The following is an 18768-nucleotide window of genomic DNA, read 5'->3' on the forward strand; positions in this document are numbered from 1 at the left end:
CTTTCCACTTACGCGTGTTTTGTGTGTAAGTACACGCACGTAAAAGCTTAAAACCTTGTAAGTTGTTTCATAATTAATTTCAGCCAGAAAAATACGCCAAATCATCAACAGAACCCAAACCTATGTATCTAGATGTTCAATCGTTGATTTCATATGTATCATTTAAGTGATTTTAAACTTTTACGTGCGTGTATACGTACATGCAAAAAAAACAACACGACAATGGAAAAACAGCCCTTGTATTAGTATAAAGTCTCATCGTCGTTTTACCAACCTTTAGAAGAGTTTTGAAACTAAGAATAGAAACTTTGTAGCTATATTATAATCTTAGCTTCTTCAATATTGCAAAGCATAACAGCCATGTTTAAATGTAAACTTTTATTTTTTCTATGGTATTTTTTAAAGTCATCAGTATATATATCTCTCAGCTGTAACAGCACATTCTTGCAATGAAGATGGCATGCATGAATTGTTAAACATGAAAAATCAAACACATTATTAATCTCCTGGGGTAATGAAAAGGAAACATACTTGCTCAGAGAGCTCGAGTTTCCACTTTGATCGATTTCAATTTCGCCACGAGGGATAATGAATATATTAACGACTTTTATGGTAGGATAATCGGGGACGGAGACAAATGAAATTTCATTTTCATTACTAATAGCAAGCTTTTTTCTTGTTTCTGGTTATTATTCACTGTTCTAGATTATTGATAATTTTAAAAGCACGCTTAAATAAATACATTATTAGATTCCGGGGTTAAAATCAATTACTCTGTATTCGTTTCGTATTTGGTTGCTTCGCAAGGTATAAAAATGTACCGTCGTTACGTGAATAGGTTAGACATCATCAGCATTGTATAGCGTCGCTATATCGTGATGCATGGACACTTCGTACACTAGGACTGACCGAACGAGAAGTTAGATGGTACAGCGGTACTGGCAAAACTATAACCACCTTGCATGTCCAGATTTCTTGTTTCTACAAAAAATTTAAAACGAATTTTAAATTGACAATTTTCGGTATGAGGTATGCCTTGTTCTCAAAGAAGTTCGTGCCTGGTCAAGGTTGTAAGGTCCTTTCGTCATGATTGGACTTTTGGAGTGATGACTGGAGTAGACGACCATAGTAAACAAAGTAAGCGCGACACACGCGCGAGATCACACGCGCAAGTCAAAGTCTGAGTTGGGGGGGGGGCTGGGGTATTCAGTTCTACCCGACGGATTTCTTTTGTTAGTACAATATTTTTATCGTCAATCAATAATATCCCCAGTCAATAATATCCTCACCTTGTGCCGCCCTCCGCTGATCAGCCAACACGAATAAACGTTGCAGCTCTTGTTTCTGTTCGTCGTTAAGATTATTTGTTAACTGATTGTACCACACTGGATCTTGGGCTTGAATACCTATAATCACGTTGCAGAAATGTGCGATTAAACACTTCCTTATGTTATTACAAGACGCGAGGAGCAATATTTACAATCTTGCCCACATCCGCTCTATTCTTTCGACGACCCCAACCCTTTAATGTCGGTTTCTAACTATTCATTATCGAGCTTTCGTAAATACGCAGACAGTATTCTGTATCGATTAAAGCTAATCGTCCCACAATCATTCTCTCGATTATATATAACATAATAGGGTTTGACTGAAGCAGTATACTTTTGTCCTCCCAAAACGTAAAACTTTGAACAATATTATTAAAATCACTTGATTACAAATTCGAATATGGGTGATCATTTATAAACGCATATTGTTCACATGGCTCTTTTAAAGCATATGATATATTCAAACAAAAAATTCCAATCATAAAAGGAGTTTTTTTTTTAAATCCATTGAAGTGTTATCCCAAGTACAACTGTATATCGCTCATTCTGCGTTATTCACTAATTAACACTTCACCATTACAGTGATCGTGCTTGTCTTAAGAAAGTGACTTACTCAATAAACATTGTTTAAAAACGGAGTACTCGTCAACAGCGTCTTCGTTGTCAATTGTCGTTGTATAAGCCTCAAGTTCCGTTTCATCATCTTCATCACCATCGTCGTCGAGCAACGCACTCGTCGTCTGCAAAAACATACACGAGAAGATTTCATGAAACTGAAAAGCTGAAGGCACGATGCATTTTTTCTCGCAACTTGCAATGCAATTCTACTTTTGAGAGATGTAAATTAGTGACGAGTTTACAAAAAGTATGAAAAAAATCCTTGGAACGTAATGAAAACGAAAGTTTCGTAGTTGCCAAATATTAATTTAGATCACTTAAAAGTAGCTTCGCATTTAATTTACTGCAAGTTGCAAGAAAAATTGAAAAATTTTACGATTCATGCAGAGAGGTTAAGAGATTAGAAGGACGTGTTATTAAGACTAGTTTCTGCAAAATAATGTTGGACAATAGCTTTACCCGTTTTGCAAGATTTTCAACATAAACAATATCATCTTCATTTAACTCATCGTCGTCACTTTCCAACTCTCCTACACAGGAAAAAGAGATGGTTATTAAGAAGAGATAATTATTAAGCCAATTAGTATTGGTATACGTTCCCTACCTTCATCGACATCTTCGCCTTCAACACTGTCATCGTCGTCATCGTCACTGTCTTCACCATCTAACAAAGCTTGTTCTTAACAAGAAATATCTCAGCTGATTTATGAATAATAGCATGAAAAACAATGCAGTCACATGCAGATGTCAAATATATCAAATTTGTAGCAATCGGACAGTGGAGAGAGAACAACGAAAATTCGTCTCGTTCTATTTGCAGTTTTAGATAAAACTTACTTTCATAGGATCTTTGAAGTCCAGAAAAAATCATTAACAAGGAAGGAATGATTTTCGACGCACAATCATGTAATCCCTTTGGCCTCAGAGAACTGTTTATACCAAGAATAGAACATAGACCAAGAACAAACATTTTACGATCATGTAATCTACAAAGAAGAAATGATCGTGAATTATCTTCAACAAATTTCTACCTAAAGGCCGGTTTTTCACTGGAGATAATTTTCACGCGGAGCGACATTTTACTTTTGTTTCAGACCTGTCAACTGCACCATCTGGAATAAATTGCTCAAATACAAAGGAATAAACTTTCGTTTGCGCGTAAAATATCGTTAGTAGAAAATTTTTCAGTCTTTTCAATTTCAATTTTTCAATTCTTCTTATAATTCCATAAGTTGTGAAGAGAACAGATTAATATTAAAGAAAAGATTTCTATATATTTATATAAAAACCTTTTATTTGAATTGATCGACCTCCATAAATTGATTCTTTTCTCACAGGCTAACAGAAAGGAAGCACATGCACGTAATCGCTTTTTTTTTCACTTTCATGCACTATTATTTTTAAATATTAATAGTTGAAATCGAGTTGAAAATTAAATACGATCCTAAAAAACTTTGCTTGTGTTTGAGAAATACTACAATGTAGAAATACTTTGAGTGTTCCATAAAATGCTCTTATGAAATACTGCGGGGGTTTTTTGTCGTTTAACTTTTTGTTGCATGTTTGTTGCATGTTTGTTGCATGTTGCATGTTTGCATATTATACATACCCTAAAAAGCAATTAGCGTCGCCCATCCATTGAGCAAAGAACTGGACAGTTATCGGTTCGTTAGATTCCGGTAAATGCAATTTATCCAAAATAGTCGTAAGAAACGTTGGATTATAGTAAAGCGTAGCCACAACCTAAAAAGACATATCGGGCTTATTAGCTAGTCAATAAAAGTTTTTTCTTTCAAAACTGTAAAACCTTGGGCTTTGAACACAAAAATCATGATCTATATGTCAGTCAGGAATTCTATGTATTTTATTTGGTTTGCGGGACTTATCTTTATCCTTATTATTTTAATGAAGCAAGAACGCAATTTTGGAAGAACCACTTGCCGACAATTAACTGAACACAAATTGCTTATAAAATATCGAGCTTTAACACAAGTTAATAAATAAATAGCCAGTTCATTATTTTCTAAAGGACACAGTGGCAGCACATCACTTGAAGGATAGAAAATAATGACAGGCATAAAAATATGAAAGATTTACTATCAGTATCAACTTTTTTCACCACGAAAAAATGAAATGGACAAAACAGTGTTGTGCAGCACTTCATCACGGAGAAGGTTGTTAACAAACAATGTTGTTAGTTTGCTGAAACTTTTAGTGACAACTTGTTGATCCACAACCATGTTCGAGGAGCGCAGAACAATATTGTTGGTTTGTGACCCGAATATATATAATTATATCACAATATGGGAGATAGGGCCCAGAAAATCTCTCTCGACGCGTGCACTTTAGAGCTAATATAAACAAAATGTGTTCTTAATTGCCGACTTGGCACATCTATATACAGACTATACTAAACACGGTCTATAGCACTGCCAGTCGATACTTGTTTTTATGTTAATGCAAAATACTCACCACTTGCAAACACATCACTCTAAGTTCACTCGTCACCACATTTCTTGTTAATCGGGCCAAGGCAACTTGGGCAAACGGAGTGATCCACTAGAAACAAGATTAAACTCGATTACATCGTGTCTACCCTTCCCTAATTTCCTTATTGAGCGCAACAATAATAAAATATTAATCTCACGAGTCAAGCCTTTCATTTTGTTAATCTCATCTGAAAAATACGAGGAAATGTTTTTGAAAGACTCTTCGTCTGGTTACCTGATCGATACGGCCCGGAAATTGCAATATTGCGACTTCTAAAAGTTTAGCAGCATAGCACTGTGCATCTTCTCCAGTATCATCATCTGCTAGTATCTGAAAAATGTTTTAACAGAATTTCTGAAAAATGTTCTAACAGAATTTCATTTCCATTTTATTTAGACGCTATTTGTTTCATTTTAGAAATTGAACATGGTTATAAAATGATAGGATCACTGATAGGATACGCAAAATAAGATGGAGCCAGCCTCGTACCCAGGGCCTTCTCGCAGGGGGGAGGAAAAGGCCCTGGAAAAGGTGCCCACGTGACTCCAAATTTTTTGGAGTATTCGGTTGACCGAATAGGCAGCCTTCTCCTCCCCCCTGCGAGAAGGCCTTGGGTACAAGGTTTAGATGGAGCAACAACAAATTTGAAGGAGTTATTACAGAGCCTTTTGCGCATGGGCAAGCTCGTGACAACGGCAGTTTACTGGTTTAAGAATTTCGCTATTTTGTTTATTTCTGAACATTTAAACTTTAAAAACCAAAATGACTTTGAGTATTCTGACAGTTCACGATATTTTATAAAAAGCAAAATTATAAACAGCAAGATTTTATGAACAAACAACTTGTTGTACACGACCTTTAAATAAGACCAAAACCGTTACCCTTCATAGGATAAGAGAAAATATACTAGGGACCACTCAGATAAGAAATTTTTGTCTCACGCATATCTTATTACGCATGCATGGCATTACCATATTCACAGCCAGTCAATTGCATTTTTCAGCCAATCAGATCTTCGAGCTGGCTAACGGCAGCCAGTAACTATATGTAAATATACAGCACTGCAGGCTTGCACAGTGAAATGGCCTTACCTTTCTCTCCCGATACAGTGATATAAGGTATATAATTATTATATAATGTACCAAGGACTCCTTATCATACCTTTTGACACATCGTGTAGAGTATCTCCATATTTTTCGGGTTAGAAAGAAACACTTCAGGATCGACAGTTAAATAATTATGAAGAGGACTGGACATATCTGCAAAGTCAAATAAACTGCGTGTATGATTCAAAGAAATATCTAAATCGACTTGTTTAATTACATGCAGAAGTATATGCATGTATAGGTAAAGCGGCTCTGCATGGACTTGCGGGACGTGAGGATTGGTGAGTGGTTAACGCGGACTTTAGTGAACCACGCTCCTATGTAGACCGTCTAGCTCATTACAGCGTTGTGGAGCACTATCTGTCCAGTTTATATAATAAACCACCACACTCCTATGATAGATCTACTAGCTTATTTAGATAGCCATTATATAGTGTTGAGGAGTATTGTCTGTCTAGATTTTCTCACAAGGACATTGGAATACACAATCCATTACACGAGAAAGGACATACAAAGGAATTACCTAAACTTCAAGGTGTCAAGAACGGTTAAAACAAACCTGTAAAGAAGTCATAACCATCTCTTTCAAACGCTTCATACATTATATAGAAAAGGCTCCACATTAGTGGGGATATTTGATATAACGTGGCCGTGACCATAATGGCAAGCACATCTTCATAGAAATCTAAAAATGAATTATGTATGAATAATTTAGCCTGATCTAAAACAGGCGAAAGACCCGCAGGTGGCATTTCTAAGCCAGGTCGTATCTCAGGGTGTCTAGCAAATCATTTGCGAAAAAAATGTGCACTCCCAACGAGGGCTATAAGAAAAACATGCAAGGCATTGCTTCCATTTGAAATTGGTTGTACCCCTGTACTTTGAAGTGGAAAAAAATTATAAAAAAGCATACAATAGCTTTACAAACTACACACAAGGACAAATTGCACATGCAGAGCGATATTGATATAATAATGGCACGTACCAATTATTCCTTGTTTAAGTACTGCTTCGATTATGCTATAAACTATTTTCTCCAACTCATCGCGAACCTAGAAAATTATTGACAACACATGTGAACGAAGAACACGTTTCAGCAGACAACAAACAACCACCAGTCAATTATTCAACTGCAAACAAATTCCAACGTATACAAAAACAAAACCCTGTTGAGGATGTTGAAATTGAGAATGATACAATTTGGTCTACCTAAATAGATGGTCCAATTTTCATCCGTACCAAACCTTAAATTGCACGTAGTGTAAACGGGACTTAAATTAATATTGTCATTATTGTGATGCTGCTATACTCTGAGTTACTAACTGGACAAGCTGAAAAATTAGCTTGACCACCAGCAACCTTTGGTTTGCTAGTCCAATGCACTTATAACAACTATAAACCACCAGTTACGGCTAAAAAAAACACCCGTACCAACAGCGGCATTAACGGTATCAACCATGCACAACCACCATGCAGTAACAGCTAACAACCATCTGCTGATCTGCATCAACACCAACACCAACTATAACGGCCAATTAACAATTCTGCAATATAAGGACAGCTTACTACCGCAAACCAAAACAGATAGTCAAAATGCCTATTAATAACAGCGACAACATGCATGAACTTACTTCCTTTGACTCGATTACGGAGATCATTGTATCAAAATTTGTTAAAATGCCCATCGCTGTCACGGCTTTATCATCTGATTCATCGGAGTCCAGAAGATTTTTAAACGTCATAGCCTGCGAAAAAAAAGTGCATGAAATAGAGAATTAGAACTAGAGTCCCATAGAAAAGAGAAATATAGCTAGTGTAGAAGATAGAAATTACTGAAGTAGAATCATAGATATATAAAGAAAAGGGAATTCGTTACAAACCAAATGCTGTGCGATTATAACAGCCATTTCTCCAAGTCTAGGATCGTTTTGATACTGTTTTATAAGATCTTGCAAGGCGTCGGTTAAATCATCGTTCTCAGTTTCCCGAATAACGTTTAGTAGTTCTGAAAGAAAGTATAAAAACAGCCATTTTTATTTATTAGCACGTCTGGTAGCTAGGATATTGGTCTGATAACCCTTTTCCACGGTTTATTTGTATAAACCCATTTTCACGAGGCCGGTTATATCAAAAGCAAGGTTATAGTGAATCTCTAACAATATAGTTAGTAGAGGAATTGGGCAACTGGATGCGGTAGTTTAATTTATTTACAACCCAGTATATAGTATATGTATAGCGGTAAACCGCTTGACTTTTGCTTTGAAATACTAAATATTGAATTGCACGCATTAGAACCAAAATGGTGACTATAATATATGCAGTATAGGTATTCATGCACTCACCTTGAATAACAGCCTGCATATAAGGTTGAATGAAATCTTTTGCTAAAAAATAGAAAGTTTCTATTTAACTTACAATATAATGTCAATTCAAAAAATTAGGATCATAAAACACTAGCACATGCTGAAAAAATGGGATTTTCAACAATGTTGACGTAAGAATGCAACATGCACACGTATATTTGTGAAGTCATTAACAACCTTCTTTGACACATGCATGTTTTCGTTTTTTTAAGGACAGATGTGGTGATGCTCGAAGTCGCCCTATGGTGAAGTCGTGGCGTGAATATCGCGGTTAAAGACCATTTGTGCTTACGATTTGCCCTAGGGAATCGAGAATTCCGGTCGTAAGGTATTTTCAGCGGAAATTTCCTAACTTTCCGAAGGAGTTTCCTGGAACCATTTACTTTTCTGACCGGAATGTACGATTTCCCAAGGTAAATGGTAAGCATCGCATGCCTCTTGATCTTATATATTGGATCTGTATTGGGCTAGGCAATGTGATTATTTAGGGCCAATATAGTCTCAAACCTGGTCCTTTAGAAATATACATGCATATTCTTTTCATGAAATTAGCAAGGGAAATGGAATATGAATGATGGCAAGTGTTATATGATCGTTTGATAATTTTCTTCCAAATTTCTTACCTTTATCTTGCCTCTTGATGAAAAACTGCAGAGCAAGAGCTGCCTCAACTTTGACAGGTAATTCTTTATCGTGAAGAAGACAGACTCGGACGGCTTCCACTGCACGTTGAAGGTTGGCTTCGTTTTTGAAAGCTATTCTACTGAAGTAGTTCAACACCCAACAAGCCTGGAAAATACATCAGCATCGGTTAATTTCGACAAACGACAAATTAGACTAAATGCATGCAGTTTCTTTACACATTAAGCTAGGACTGCTTCCCACTATTGCGCGGAAAATTTTAAATGCTTCCAAATGTTATCATTCCATTAATGGGTCAAAAAACGCAAACTAATATATGCCGAAAAAAAGTTCTTTCGATTCATTCACCTGGCTTTATCAAATATGACATATATAAGGCCTGAAACCTTTACGTGCGTATAAAAAACGCGACAGGGAGTGGAAAGCATGCAGCCCTAAGATTTCACCAAGTTTATGCCACGTTGATTTGAACTGTGACGTCATGTTGACAGGTCGTTTGTGCCACGGCCCACGTACAGCAAAATGAGCAAGTATTAAACTATAAACATGTTTGATAATTTCTCACTGACTGACTTGCAAATGCCAAGTTTGGCTGCGAAATTTTGTAAAATAGGGAAAATATAGCCATGCAAATTTGGCATAATTTGTATACTTTTGTACTACGTGTGGAAATGTGTAACTAATTTAGTTACAAACTTCCGGCCGTAATACAAAAGTATATAAAATTCGTGAACTTCGCATGGCTATATTTTCCGTAATTTACAACAACTCCCAGTTGGCAGTTTTACTACTTTTAGCATAAGCTTTTTCATAAAATGTCCTCTTTATCGTCGATGTAAGAAATTAGCCTAAAGCGCAAGTCGTCCATTGTTTTTGCATGTCAGCTATGTGCACCTTTCCCGCAATTTGTGAAGCAAGAACACATGTGCATGGGGGAGACGTTCTTAGAGATTATAAGCTCAGTACAATAGGTCAATGTACAAAGTGTTCCGCGTTACCCTTGCGCGTACAAATCCCAATGGACTTCTTGTCTCGTCAAACACGTGATGAACAAGCATAGCTTCCATATGGTCTTTATATTTCTTTTTCTAAACACAAAATGAAAGTAATATTTTAGTATAGAAAATAATCGTCTAACTGATCGACTATTTAACGTCTTTAAGAAAATATAATCCCAGCTTGAACTACGATCAATTTATTTGCAAGGCACGGCTACATTGTTACAATAATTTACGTATTTTTATTAGTGCTCAGGCTACCGATACAAAGGTCGGATACGGATGTGCCAACAAATTGAGTGTGATGTAAACGGGGCTTAAAATGGGTACCCGAAGCCCATTTAATCCGGTCCCGGCCTATGCCTTTAACATGTAACCTGATGATTCATCACTTCCTTGTAATCTTAAGAAGCTTCTGAACTGTCGTACAGTCCAAACTTGAAAGATTAGTTTTGGTTACATCACTTACACATGCATGCAAGTGCAATAAACCTAGCTATATGCAACCAACGTTTATTTATTACGGCGAAATTTGGCCAATTATAAGATAAAATACAGTATTATCATGCACAAAAAAATTCTGTAAGTGAAATATTTTAAGTACCTTTAATAATATATCAGACAAAGTACCGATCATGTGTAGAACACCATCTTTCTGTCTGGGATTTCTTGTCTCCGCCGGCGTGTTTAAGATTTGCACGCAAAAGTTCATCACAGGATCCAATATTTGTTTACGTTTTTGTGTAGCGCCTCGTAACAGACTTTGGGCTGCAGTGACTGGTGATACAAAATCTTCATATACGTCTAAAACAGCGCATTACATCAATTAGATATGGCGGGAGGAAAGGAATTTGTTTCAATGGTCCGGTTTATACTAGAGACGGATTATCCGTGTGACAGATCATTCGTATGAGTATAAACACACGACAAATTATCTATAATATATAGACGCGCGACATAGGACGGATATACCAAACGAAACAGAATAGCGCGTTTAGAAAGTGCGCGAGAATTGTGGAATTATTTATGTAGCTAGTAAAGAGTGCACAAGAGCCGTTTTATGATGAATTTTTTATAGTTCGTCCAACCCCGTATTACCCAACTACCGTTCGTCTAACTAGACGAACTATGGGTATAATTGGTGTTGACGGATGATCCGTCTGTCTGTTTGCCCGTGTTTACACACAGACGAACCAGAAGACGACTATCTTTTAGTTGCTATATTTGGAGTTCGTCCAGTCTAGACGGATGATCCGTCTCTAGCATAAATCTAGTCTAGTCTAATCGGATGATCCGTCTATAGTATAAATCGGGTCAGTGACGTTGCAGTTATTCTCCAAACGGAATTACGCAAAGGGATATAGTTCTAATGGGAGATAGGTGAATCTCTAAAACTATTGAATTGAAATATGGTGTAGTGCTATTATGATGCCTGCAGTCATCTTATACAGTAAGATTGCTATTATATTAAATACAAACAAATCCTACCCCTTACCATACTTGAACCGGATAAACTCATAGGGATCATCCTGCCATAACTCTTCGTCTTCATCCGTGTGGCACATTATAGGAAATACAATTTCAACGATGATTGTCTAGAAGTAAAGAAATGTTTTATCACCTTTTAGCGCCTCACAGACACGCCATGCGGGAAGAATGCACTGAATCGCTACTGAATGGGAGAAGGGGGAAGTGGCATAACATCGTGGTTTTAGGAAGTCATAGATCCGTTTACACAACATTCAATCAATCGGCGTACGGTCGCATAAAATGGGGACCGTATACCAATTCGCTCGTGCTTGGCCTTTGTATTGGTAGCCTGTACACTCATAAAATTGGGTTCGGGTAAATATTATACCCATGCCGTGATAATGAATTGCGTGTAGTGTAAACGGAGCTCATGTGAAAACAGAGGTCACACAGTAATGCCAGGGGTCTTGATTGAGACACTCTACATCTAAGAACACTCGACATCGCGGAAATTGGTTTGCATTCATATAAACTTACTAACTTTGCCACAATTCTTAATCCTTAGGCCTAGTTCATACGTCGCATTTTGGTCGCGTCGAATGCAATTCAAACAATAGATAATGAGATGGTAAACCTCATTCAGCCTCATTATTATCTCATAATCTATTGTTTGAATTGCATTCGACGCGACCAAAATACGACGTATGAACTAGGCCTTAGCCTTTAAATTGGATGAGGGAAAAGATTTAGAAATATAAGCTCTACAAATATGACTTGCACAAAAGATTTGAAGCTCTGCAAATGAATAGTGACTTTTTGTCAACGTAACGGAAGATAACAACTACATAAATAAACAAATTACGCATGATACGTACGTGCATGTGTGGTTTCATCACTTTCCAGTGGAGTGCGTTAGAAACACTGTTATGAAAGAGCAGAAGATTGGAGGTAAACAATCCTATTAAGATAATAGGAACGGCGCATGCATGCATGCACACGATAGGCATATGTTTGTCGACGACGACCCTTTACACGCGCATGGAGGTGAAAAAAATCACTGTGTACGCGTGTCAATTTAACGATTCAATAAATCTTTTCTTACTAACAAAGAATTACTATTAGGGAGGATAGCATGCAGTAGGAGGAAACCTAATTCCGATTTATAAACTGTTGTGTTGCGCAATGATTTGTTTATCAATTGTATTTTAAAATGATTCGCACCATGCATGCAACGTCATGTATACATGTATTTACTGTAATAAAATTTATATCGTTTGCCCCATGTTTTTATCACTGAAAATATACTATTAACTTACCCATTCTTAAGGTAGTTCAAAGCCATTTGAAGAACTCTTGGTGCGACATATATCTTTCGTCTGTGATTGTCGAGAACCTTGAGTACTGTTTGTGTGTTTCCAACTAAAAGATAACGATTTACAACGTTAATAGTTTACATACAATCATACTCAATACATTTTAATATACCAAGGCCTCCTCATCAACTATGCTGACTCTTATATGCACTCATATCTCATATCATACTCTTGTTTTTTCATTGCAACGCTCCGACGATTTTAGTCCATAGTCATTTCACAATTGTACCTTAACAACAGCCAATAGGCTTCAAATTATTATTTTGAAAGATCTCAAAATGTTCACGTCTGCAGATATTTTGTTTATAAAAAGGTTTCACGTATTTCACCTGGCTATATCTTGTGCATTAGAATCAATATTTGACCGCAGAATTTGCATTCAAATATTAAATGGCGTAGCGGTTTAACCAACCTGCGAATGTTTTGCAGAAATATGTTGCGAATGTTTCGTACGCCTTGTCAATCGATCCTGGAGTGCCATACCTATATTGAGATAAAGATAAATTTTGCAGGGTTTATGAACCATTCGCTCTAAAAGGCCATCTTACACGGTGCAATTGTTCTTGCAAGTTGCAATGCCATTCTACTTTTGAGAGGTGTATATTTGGGAACAACGAAACTTTTGTGTTTATTACACTTCATGCACACTGCAAGACTCTTCACTAATTTACATCTCTTAGAAGTGTAACAGGGCTTAATGGTATCATGCAGCGAGCATTTTATTCATATCTGTTGATTCTGTGCATGCATGCAGTCGACAAATATTCCACATTTTATCTTTTCTCTTGCAATTCCTAATTAAATACTTTTTTCTTCACATTATGCCGCACTCTGTATAATTGTTCCATAGTTGTAGCCGTCATATTTTTTCGCTAACGAGTAGGGAAAAAGCCAGTTTTTAAAAGAAACGGTGTTACACGATTTAATTCTTCCTCCAACTTGCAATGCGCAATTCTACTTCTGAGAGATGTAAATTAGTAGAGGGTTTTCGAAATGTTTGCATGTATACAAGAAAACATGCGTGCGTTGTAATAAGTACAGAAAGTACAAAAGGTAAGTACTTGCCAAATTTGTTGCCATCTTTCAAAAAGTGGAACTGGTTTGCAAGTGGCAAGAAAAATTGCAAAAAAAATTGCATCGTGTCACACGGCCTTGATGCGCTAAAGACAATATTTGTCTTGGGAACAAAAAGGAAATTTGCGGGAATAGATTTGTAAATAAGTCAGTTAACACATTTTCGCACGTTATACAAAAGTAGCATAGAAAACTTGCAACTTCACATTGTTTTATTTTGCGCATTTTCCGTTTTATTTTTCGCATTTTCTTCTTGTTACGCAGATCTAAAATTAGTCTATAGCGCATAAGGTCCATTGTTGAAAGTAGCAAACAAAACGTTGTACAAAGTTGATGTCTGTTTTGTGTTTGTCCCGAAATCTGTATACCTCTCGAATAATCGACACATCGAATGGATAGCCCATTTCTTTAGTTTCCACCACGAAGATTTCTCTTGTTCTTCCTCATCCAACTGTGTACATTCCTTTGAAAAAGAAAATAGTTAGTTACATGATACTCAATGATAAGCCCTGCATGCGAATGATTTAAAACACAGTGATATATTAAGGGTGAAGCAGCTTGCTTGCCGAGAAGTTGCTGAGTGGAAAAACGGGCGTGGAGGATACTAATATCTTCATGCATATATGTACGAAGTGCTAATATTTGGGTTCATCCAACTTAGAATATTTAGAAAGCGAAATTTTACCATATGCGCAAAAATTTTACAATCGACGCCAAAATCTCGAAATACTTTACAAACATTTTGCCCTTTTTTTAAATCCTCCCAACACGACAATGTAAGCAACATGTTAAAGTGTCTAAAAATATTTTTTTTGTGCTTCTATAATATAATCAGTTCTTCGACCAGACGTCGCTAAGGAAATTTTGCCCACTATTGTTCTTTTAATCAGATTACGGATAAAGGATAGTCTGTGCAGCAATCACATTTCTGCATGCTAAACGAATGTGTCTTCATAGTCGATCAAAACACTGCAATGCAGTGGCGGATCTAGGGGTGTGCAGAATAAATTACAGACCTTAACTTTAAATTCAAAACACCTTAATATATATAACAACGCTATTGGATATAGATTTGAAAAGAATATTCTTACATTTAAATCTACCAATGCGATTCCGATTTTAAGCTGGGTAATTTATTCTGCACACCCCTAAATCCGTCACTGCTGCAATGCGCAAAAATAATTTTTGCGACACTTGCAATATCAACTAAAATCCGAGATAGACATAAACATGCAGACTAGTCAAGACTAGTTTACATGGCTGATGGCATAACCTGATAAATTTTTGAGGGGGTTTTACACTCAGGCTGATAGGCTTCCTCTTTTTCACAAGGGTTTCGTGGCACAGAGAACACTTCCACTTTATACGAATACAAGTCTTTCAAAGAAGTCACACCAGTTGATACATACCTCGGGTACTTGTTGGTCAACGATAGCTTGATATAATTGTACCCATGTTGGAAGATTCTGTTCTGTTAGCACATCAGTTGGTAGATGATACTAAAAAGGTCATAAATACAAGAATTTTAATATAGTACCTGGCATATGACAAATTCCGCCGGTTATTTTCAATATCAGTGTCTAGAACGTTTGATGGCTTTTCAAAAACTTCCAAAAGTCGTCTATATAAAATAGGACAGTTGTACGCCTGACGTATGAAAATGAGTGATTGTGCCAATATTTTCCTATATATTCACTGATAATGACAATAAATAGTCCAAAGTACCCATTCAACCGCTAATGATATGTGAAAACCATAATCACATCGGCCAGGAGGTTATCAATTGAGTTCGTTTCTCCGTGAAAGTGAGCATGTGTATGTGTGTTTGAGTACAAAAACTCTGACAAAAACCATCAGCAAAAGATTACCTGAAACACTGCAAACAGCGTCTTTATGACCATTTTCTTTATTTCAGTAGCAGGCTGTGATTGATCTTGCATCAAACTAGCACAGCGTTGGTACATTAACGGAAGGAATTCTTTCATAGTGTCGTTGAGGACGGTTCGTTGCTCTGCTTTTTTAAACTCGTACTTCTTGACTATTTGATAGAGGGCGACCAGTGCGCCAAACCACGACGATTTGTTATCACTGGACAAGTAATTATGAATGGTGCGCGGAGCGGTCGGCCAGTGTTCAGGAAAATCGTGAATTAAAATTTTACCAATGCACACGGTCAATTGTAATCTGTAAAAAAGTGAAGTTAGTCATAATTCATTCTGTTTAGAAGGGGAAGAAGAAAAATGAACAGAATTTTTTCTTAAGGTTGGATCTATTATTTCATCGCCAATTAGGCCACAAATAATAACACTGTATTACTCCTTGATCCATACCTATATTCATACTTGATTGTGAGTTCTAGGGGATGGATGCTAGCAAAACCAAACCAAAGAGGTTCCCCACAATACATGCACTATAATTATATTAGTTTGCTTATTTCAAAACATTACATTATAATTCCTTTTTAAAATTATGCCACTATGAATTTTCTATAATATTTTTTTTTCATATACAAATTTCCTCAGATTTTTTATTTAGTGTTTGTTTAATAGATTATTTGACAAATCTCACCAAAATATTTTCACAATTTTACATCATATTATGTATTAGTACATGTAAAAACAAAGGTGACTATTGAAAATTCTGGTCTCAGATTGGTTGAATGACCTTGGAAACATTACAATGACCTTCTCTACCCCCCATATCATGACATTAACATTTTATTGAGGTGGACACTTGGAGGAGGATCTGAGATTTCATTTACCACAGTCTGTCAGCCTCCCCAAAACCCAGTACACATAGTCACAGAGAGGAGAAAACGTTTACATACCTGATTAGTTCCGGTGAATGAATTATTGCTTCAATTATATTGTTTCGAATAAGGTTTTTATCTTCTGCGGAAATAACAAATGGCATCTCAACATCAACACAGTTCTTAGGATCTCTATCTCGCCAACATTGAGTAATCATATTTTTCAAGTAGATACCACCTGAAAAAACAAAATTTATTTAATACATACAGTACATTTGACTAGAATTAAGGTAAAAATAGTACCTATCCCTTATAGAAGCAATCAACAATCATCAATGAGACTTTCTCACAATGATGAATATCTGCAATTTTTGGGATAATTTCAATTTTACTAAATAGGTTTAAACAATCACAACATTATGAAAACCATTTTTCTAGAGTGAACAGACCATTTTAAGAGCCCAAAATTATGCTCTCAATTTTGAAAAAAAGCACCCCAAAAATGGTACAGCATATTTATCACAATGGAAAAGCTAATTATTATGGGTCACCCGCAATATAGCCTTCTGGCTCAATATAACCTTCTGGCTCAATATAACCTTCTGGCTCAATATAGCCTTCTAGCTCATATGTGTGGCCTTCTGGCTCAATATAGCCTTCTGGCTCATACGTGTAGCCCTCTGGCTCAATATAGCCTTCTGGTTCAATATAGCCTTCTGGTTCAATATAGCCTTCTGGTTCAATATAGCCTTCTGGCTCATACATGTAGCCTTCTGGTTCATATGTGTGGCCTTCTGGCTCAATATAGCCTTCTGGTTCAATATAGCCTTCTGGTCAATATAGCCTTCTGGCTCAATATAGCCTTCTGGCTCAATATAGCCTTCTGGCTCATATGTGTGGCCTTCTGGCTCAATATAGCCTTCTGGCTCAATATAGCCTTCTGGTTCAATATAGCCTTCTGGCTCATATGTGTGGCCTTCTGGCTCAATATAGCCTTCTGGCTTATAAGTCTCAGACTGATAGACTGCCATACAGTAAACAGAATCACCATTAATGGTTGGCTAAGTTGCCTAATAAAACACAAAACAATACAATTCTGTAAATTTTTCAATGTTTTATATATATATATTGAAAACAAATGGCTTTTTTAATGCATACCATTCTTCTGAAGAAGATGATTGTAATATACATGTTAAAACAATGTGATAAAATTGTTCTAAACTTTTAATTATTTTGTCAACCCATTAACTGGAGATTGAATTTAATTAATTAACCCATTAACTGGTGATTACCTAAAAGCATTTATGTTGAACACTTTTGTATGTAAGGTGAACCTTTATAGCAAATTATTCGAAAATAGAATCAACTTGCTAGGAGAATATGTGTTCGGACTTATGCAACAATCAACTGAAATAGGCCCCCTGACACAGGCCAGGATTTTTACATTTCTTAGTGGTCTTTTACAGTGTTAAACTGTGCAGCTGTTTGGCACACTTTTATAATGGTGTTAAACTCAGGTATTAAAAAGGGGATACTTCTTTAAAACATCCCATATCATATACAAAGTATCATTAAACCAGGTCTATATTCTGGTTTAATGGTTTTCAGATGTTTGGGGAGCTGATGGTTTTAAATTTTGTTATGCAACACGTTATATTAAGTTGTCATTAAAAGTTTCACTTTGTACAAGATGTGATCTCACTAATTAAAGTTTTTTTAATGTCTTGAATTTCTTGGATTTTTGTGCAAATAGACTGGAACACAACATTGAGAATTTGCAAGTATGCAATTTATCAAATAAACTGGTATTTGAATTCAACCGTTTTTGTAAGTGTGTTTAAAACTTATAGAATAGGAATTTCCATCCTCGGTGAATATAAATAAAATTAGCGTCTCTCCAATGTACCAAAGTATTTATAAACTGCAATACCATTGCAACTGCTGATATATCCATGGTATACATACCAGCCTGGCGAATAGGTTGTTGAACTTCAGTAGACATAACCACTTGAAGTAACCGCGACACAAACCCTGGCGCTCTGTAAACCTAAATACGATTTTTAACATCAAAACAAAACGGCAGTGATTAGTCCTTTGAAAATAAACAACTACTTTAACTAAGTACAATAAAAATTTCAAACACACGTGGTACTTTGACGTATTATTTTTCAACAAATATATAAACCCGAACCTCGTTCAACTGTCTCTCCGCTTCTACTCTTAAATTTGGATCGAGGGTACATGCCAAAATTTGAGCAAGTTGATTGATATCCATTTTGATCGCTGGCAAACTGTTGAATACCGGCGAAATATATGTAGTTCCTCGACAGCCGTTCAAACGGCGGACATGATATATAAACCACTCTTTCACAGGCACAGCCCACAGGCGCAGGCGGATTACATCAGGCATCAGGCGGCTGCACATCTTGCGGGAATATTCGTCCAAATCCAGTTTTCAAGTGCGCTCAGTGGAAAATTCCCAGCATTCTCTGCGAGTTCATTCCGTCAGCTGAAATACTTCATGTAAACGGGGTTCTTCGTTCGAAGTATTTCTATT

The 18768-nt window shown here is 36.4% G+C and overlaps 1 protein-coding gene across 1 annotated transcript; it reads right to left on the reverse strand.

Annotated features, from left to right (window-relative positions):
- Positions 1 to 73: 73 nt before the first annotated feature.
- LOC114535938 (importin-7-like) lies at positions 74 to 18692 on the reverse strand. The gene is made up of 28 exons (XM_028557280.1): positions 18403 to 18692; positions 18177 to 18258; positions 16290 to 16449; positions 15331 to 15646; positions 14872 to 14961; positions 13831 to 13925; positions 12801 to 12871; positions 12332 to 12434; positions 11891 to 11936; positions 11041 to 11140; positions 10150 to 10349; positions 9546 to 9635; positions 8529 to 8694; positions 7885 to 7926; positions 7423 to 7547; positions 7174 to 7287; positions 6528 to 6594; positions 6102 to 6227; positions 5598 to 5695; positions 4671 to 4766; positions 4419 to 4505; positions 3556 to 3689; positions 2784 to 2932; positions 2551 to 2625; positions 2406 to 2476; positions 1942 to 2068; positions 1290 to 1406; positions 74 to 981 (listed from the first exon to the last, which is right to left on the reverse strand). Exons 1-28 carry the CDS (start codon positions 18634 to 18636, stop codon positions 899 to 901), a joined length of 3264 nt encoding a protein of 1087 aa, XP_028413081.1. The 5' UTR covers positions 18637 to 18692; the 3' UTR covers positions 74 to 898.
- Positions 18693 to 18768: the final 76 nt, after the last annotated feature.

This window comes from Dendronephthya gigantea, unplaced genomic scaffold (assembly GCF_004324835.1).
Source record: "Dendronephthya gigantea isolate DGI-Jeju-01 unplaced genomic scaffold, DenGig_1.0 000128F, whole genome shotgun sequence".
In the NCBI taxonomy this organism is placed as follows: Eukaryota; Metazoa; Cnidaria; class Anthozoa; order Malacalcyonacea; family Nephtheidae; genus Dendronephthya; species Dendronephthya gigantea.

Excerpts from the sequence above, each read along its gene's own strand:
- LOC114535938 (XM_028557280.1), bottom strand. The coding sequence starts at position 18,636 with ATGTGCAGCCGCCTGATGCCTGATGTAATCCGCCTGCGCCTGTGGGCT. Across the intron at positions 8,695-9,545 it reads TGGGATTTGTACGCGCAAGG|GCTTGTTGGGTGTTGAACTA; the intron begins GTAACGCGGAAC and ends TGTATTTTCCAG. Across the intron at positions 4,767-5,597 it reads TCTACACGATGTGTCAAAAG|ATACTAGCAGATGATGATAC; the intron begins GTATGATAAGGA and ends AACATTTTTCAG.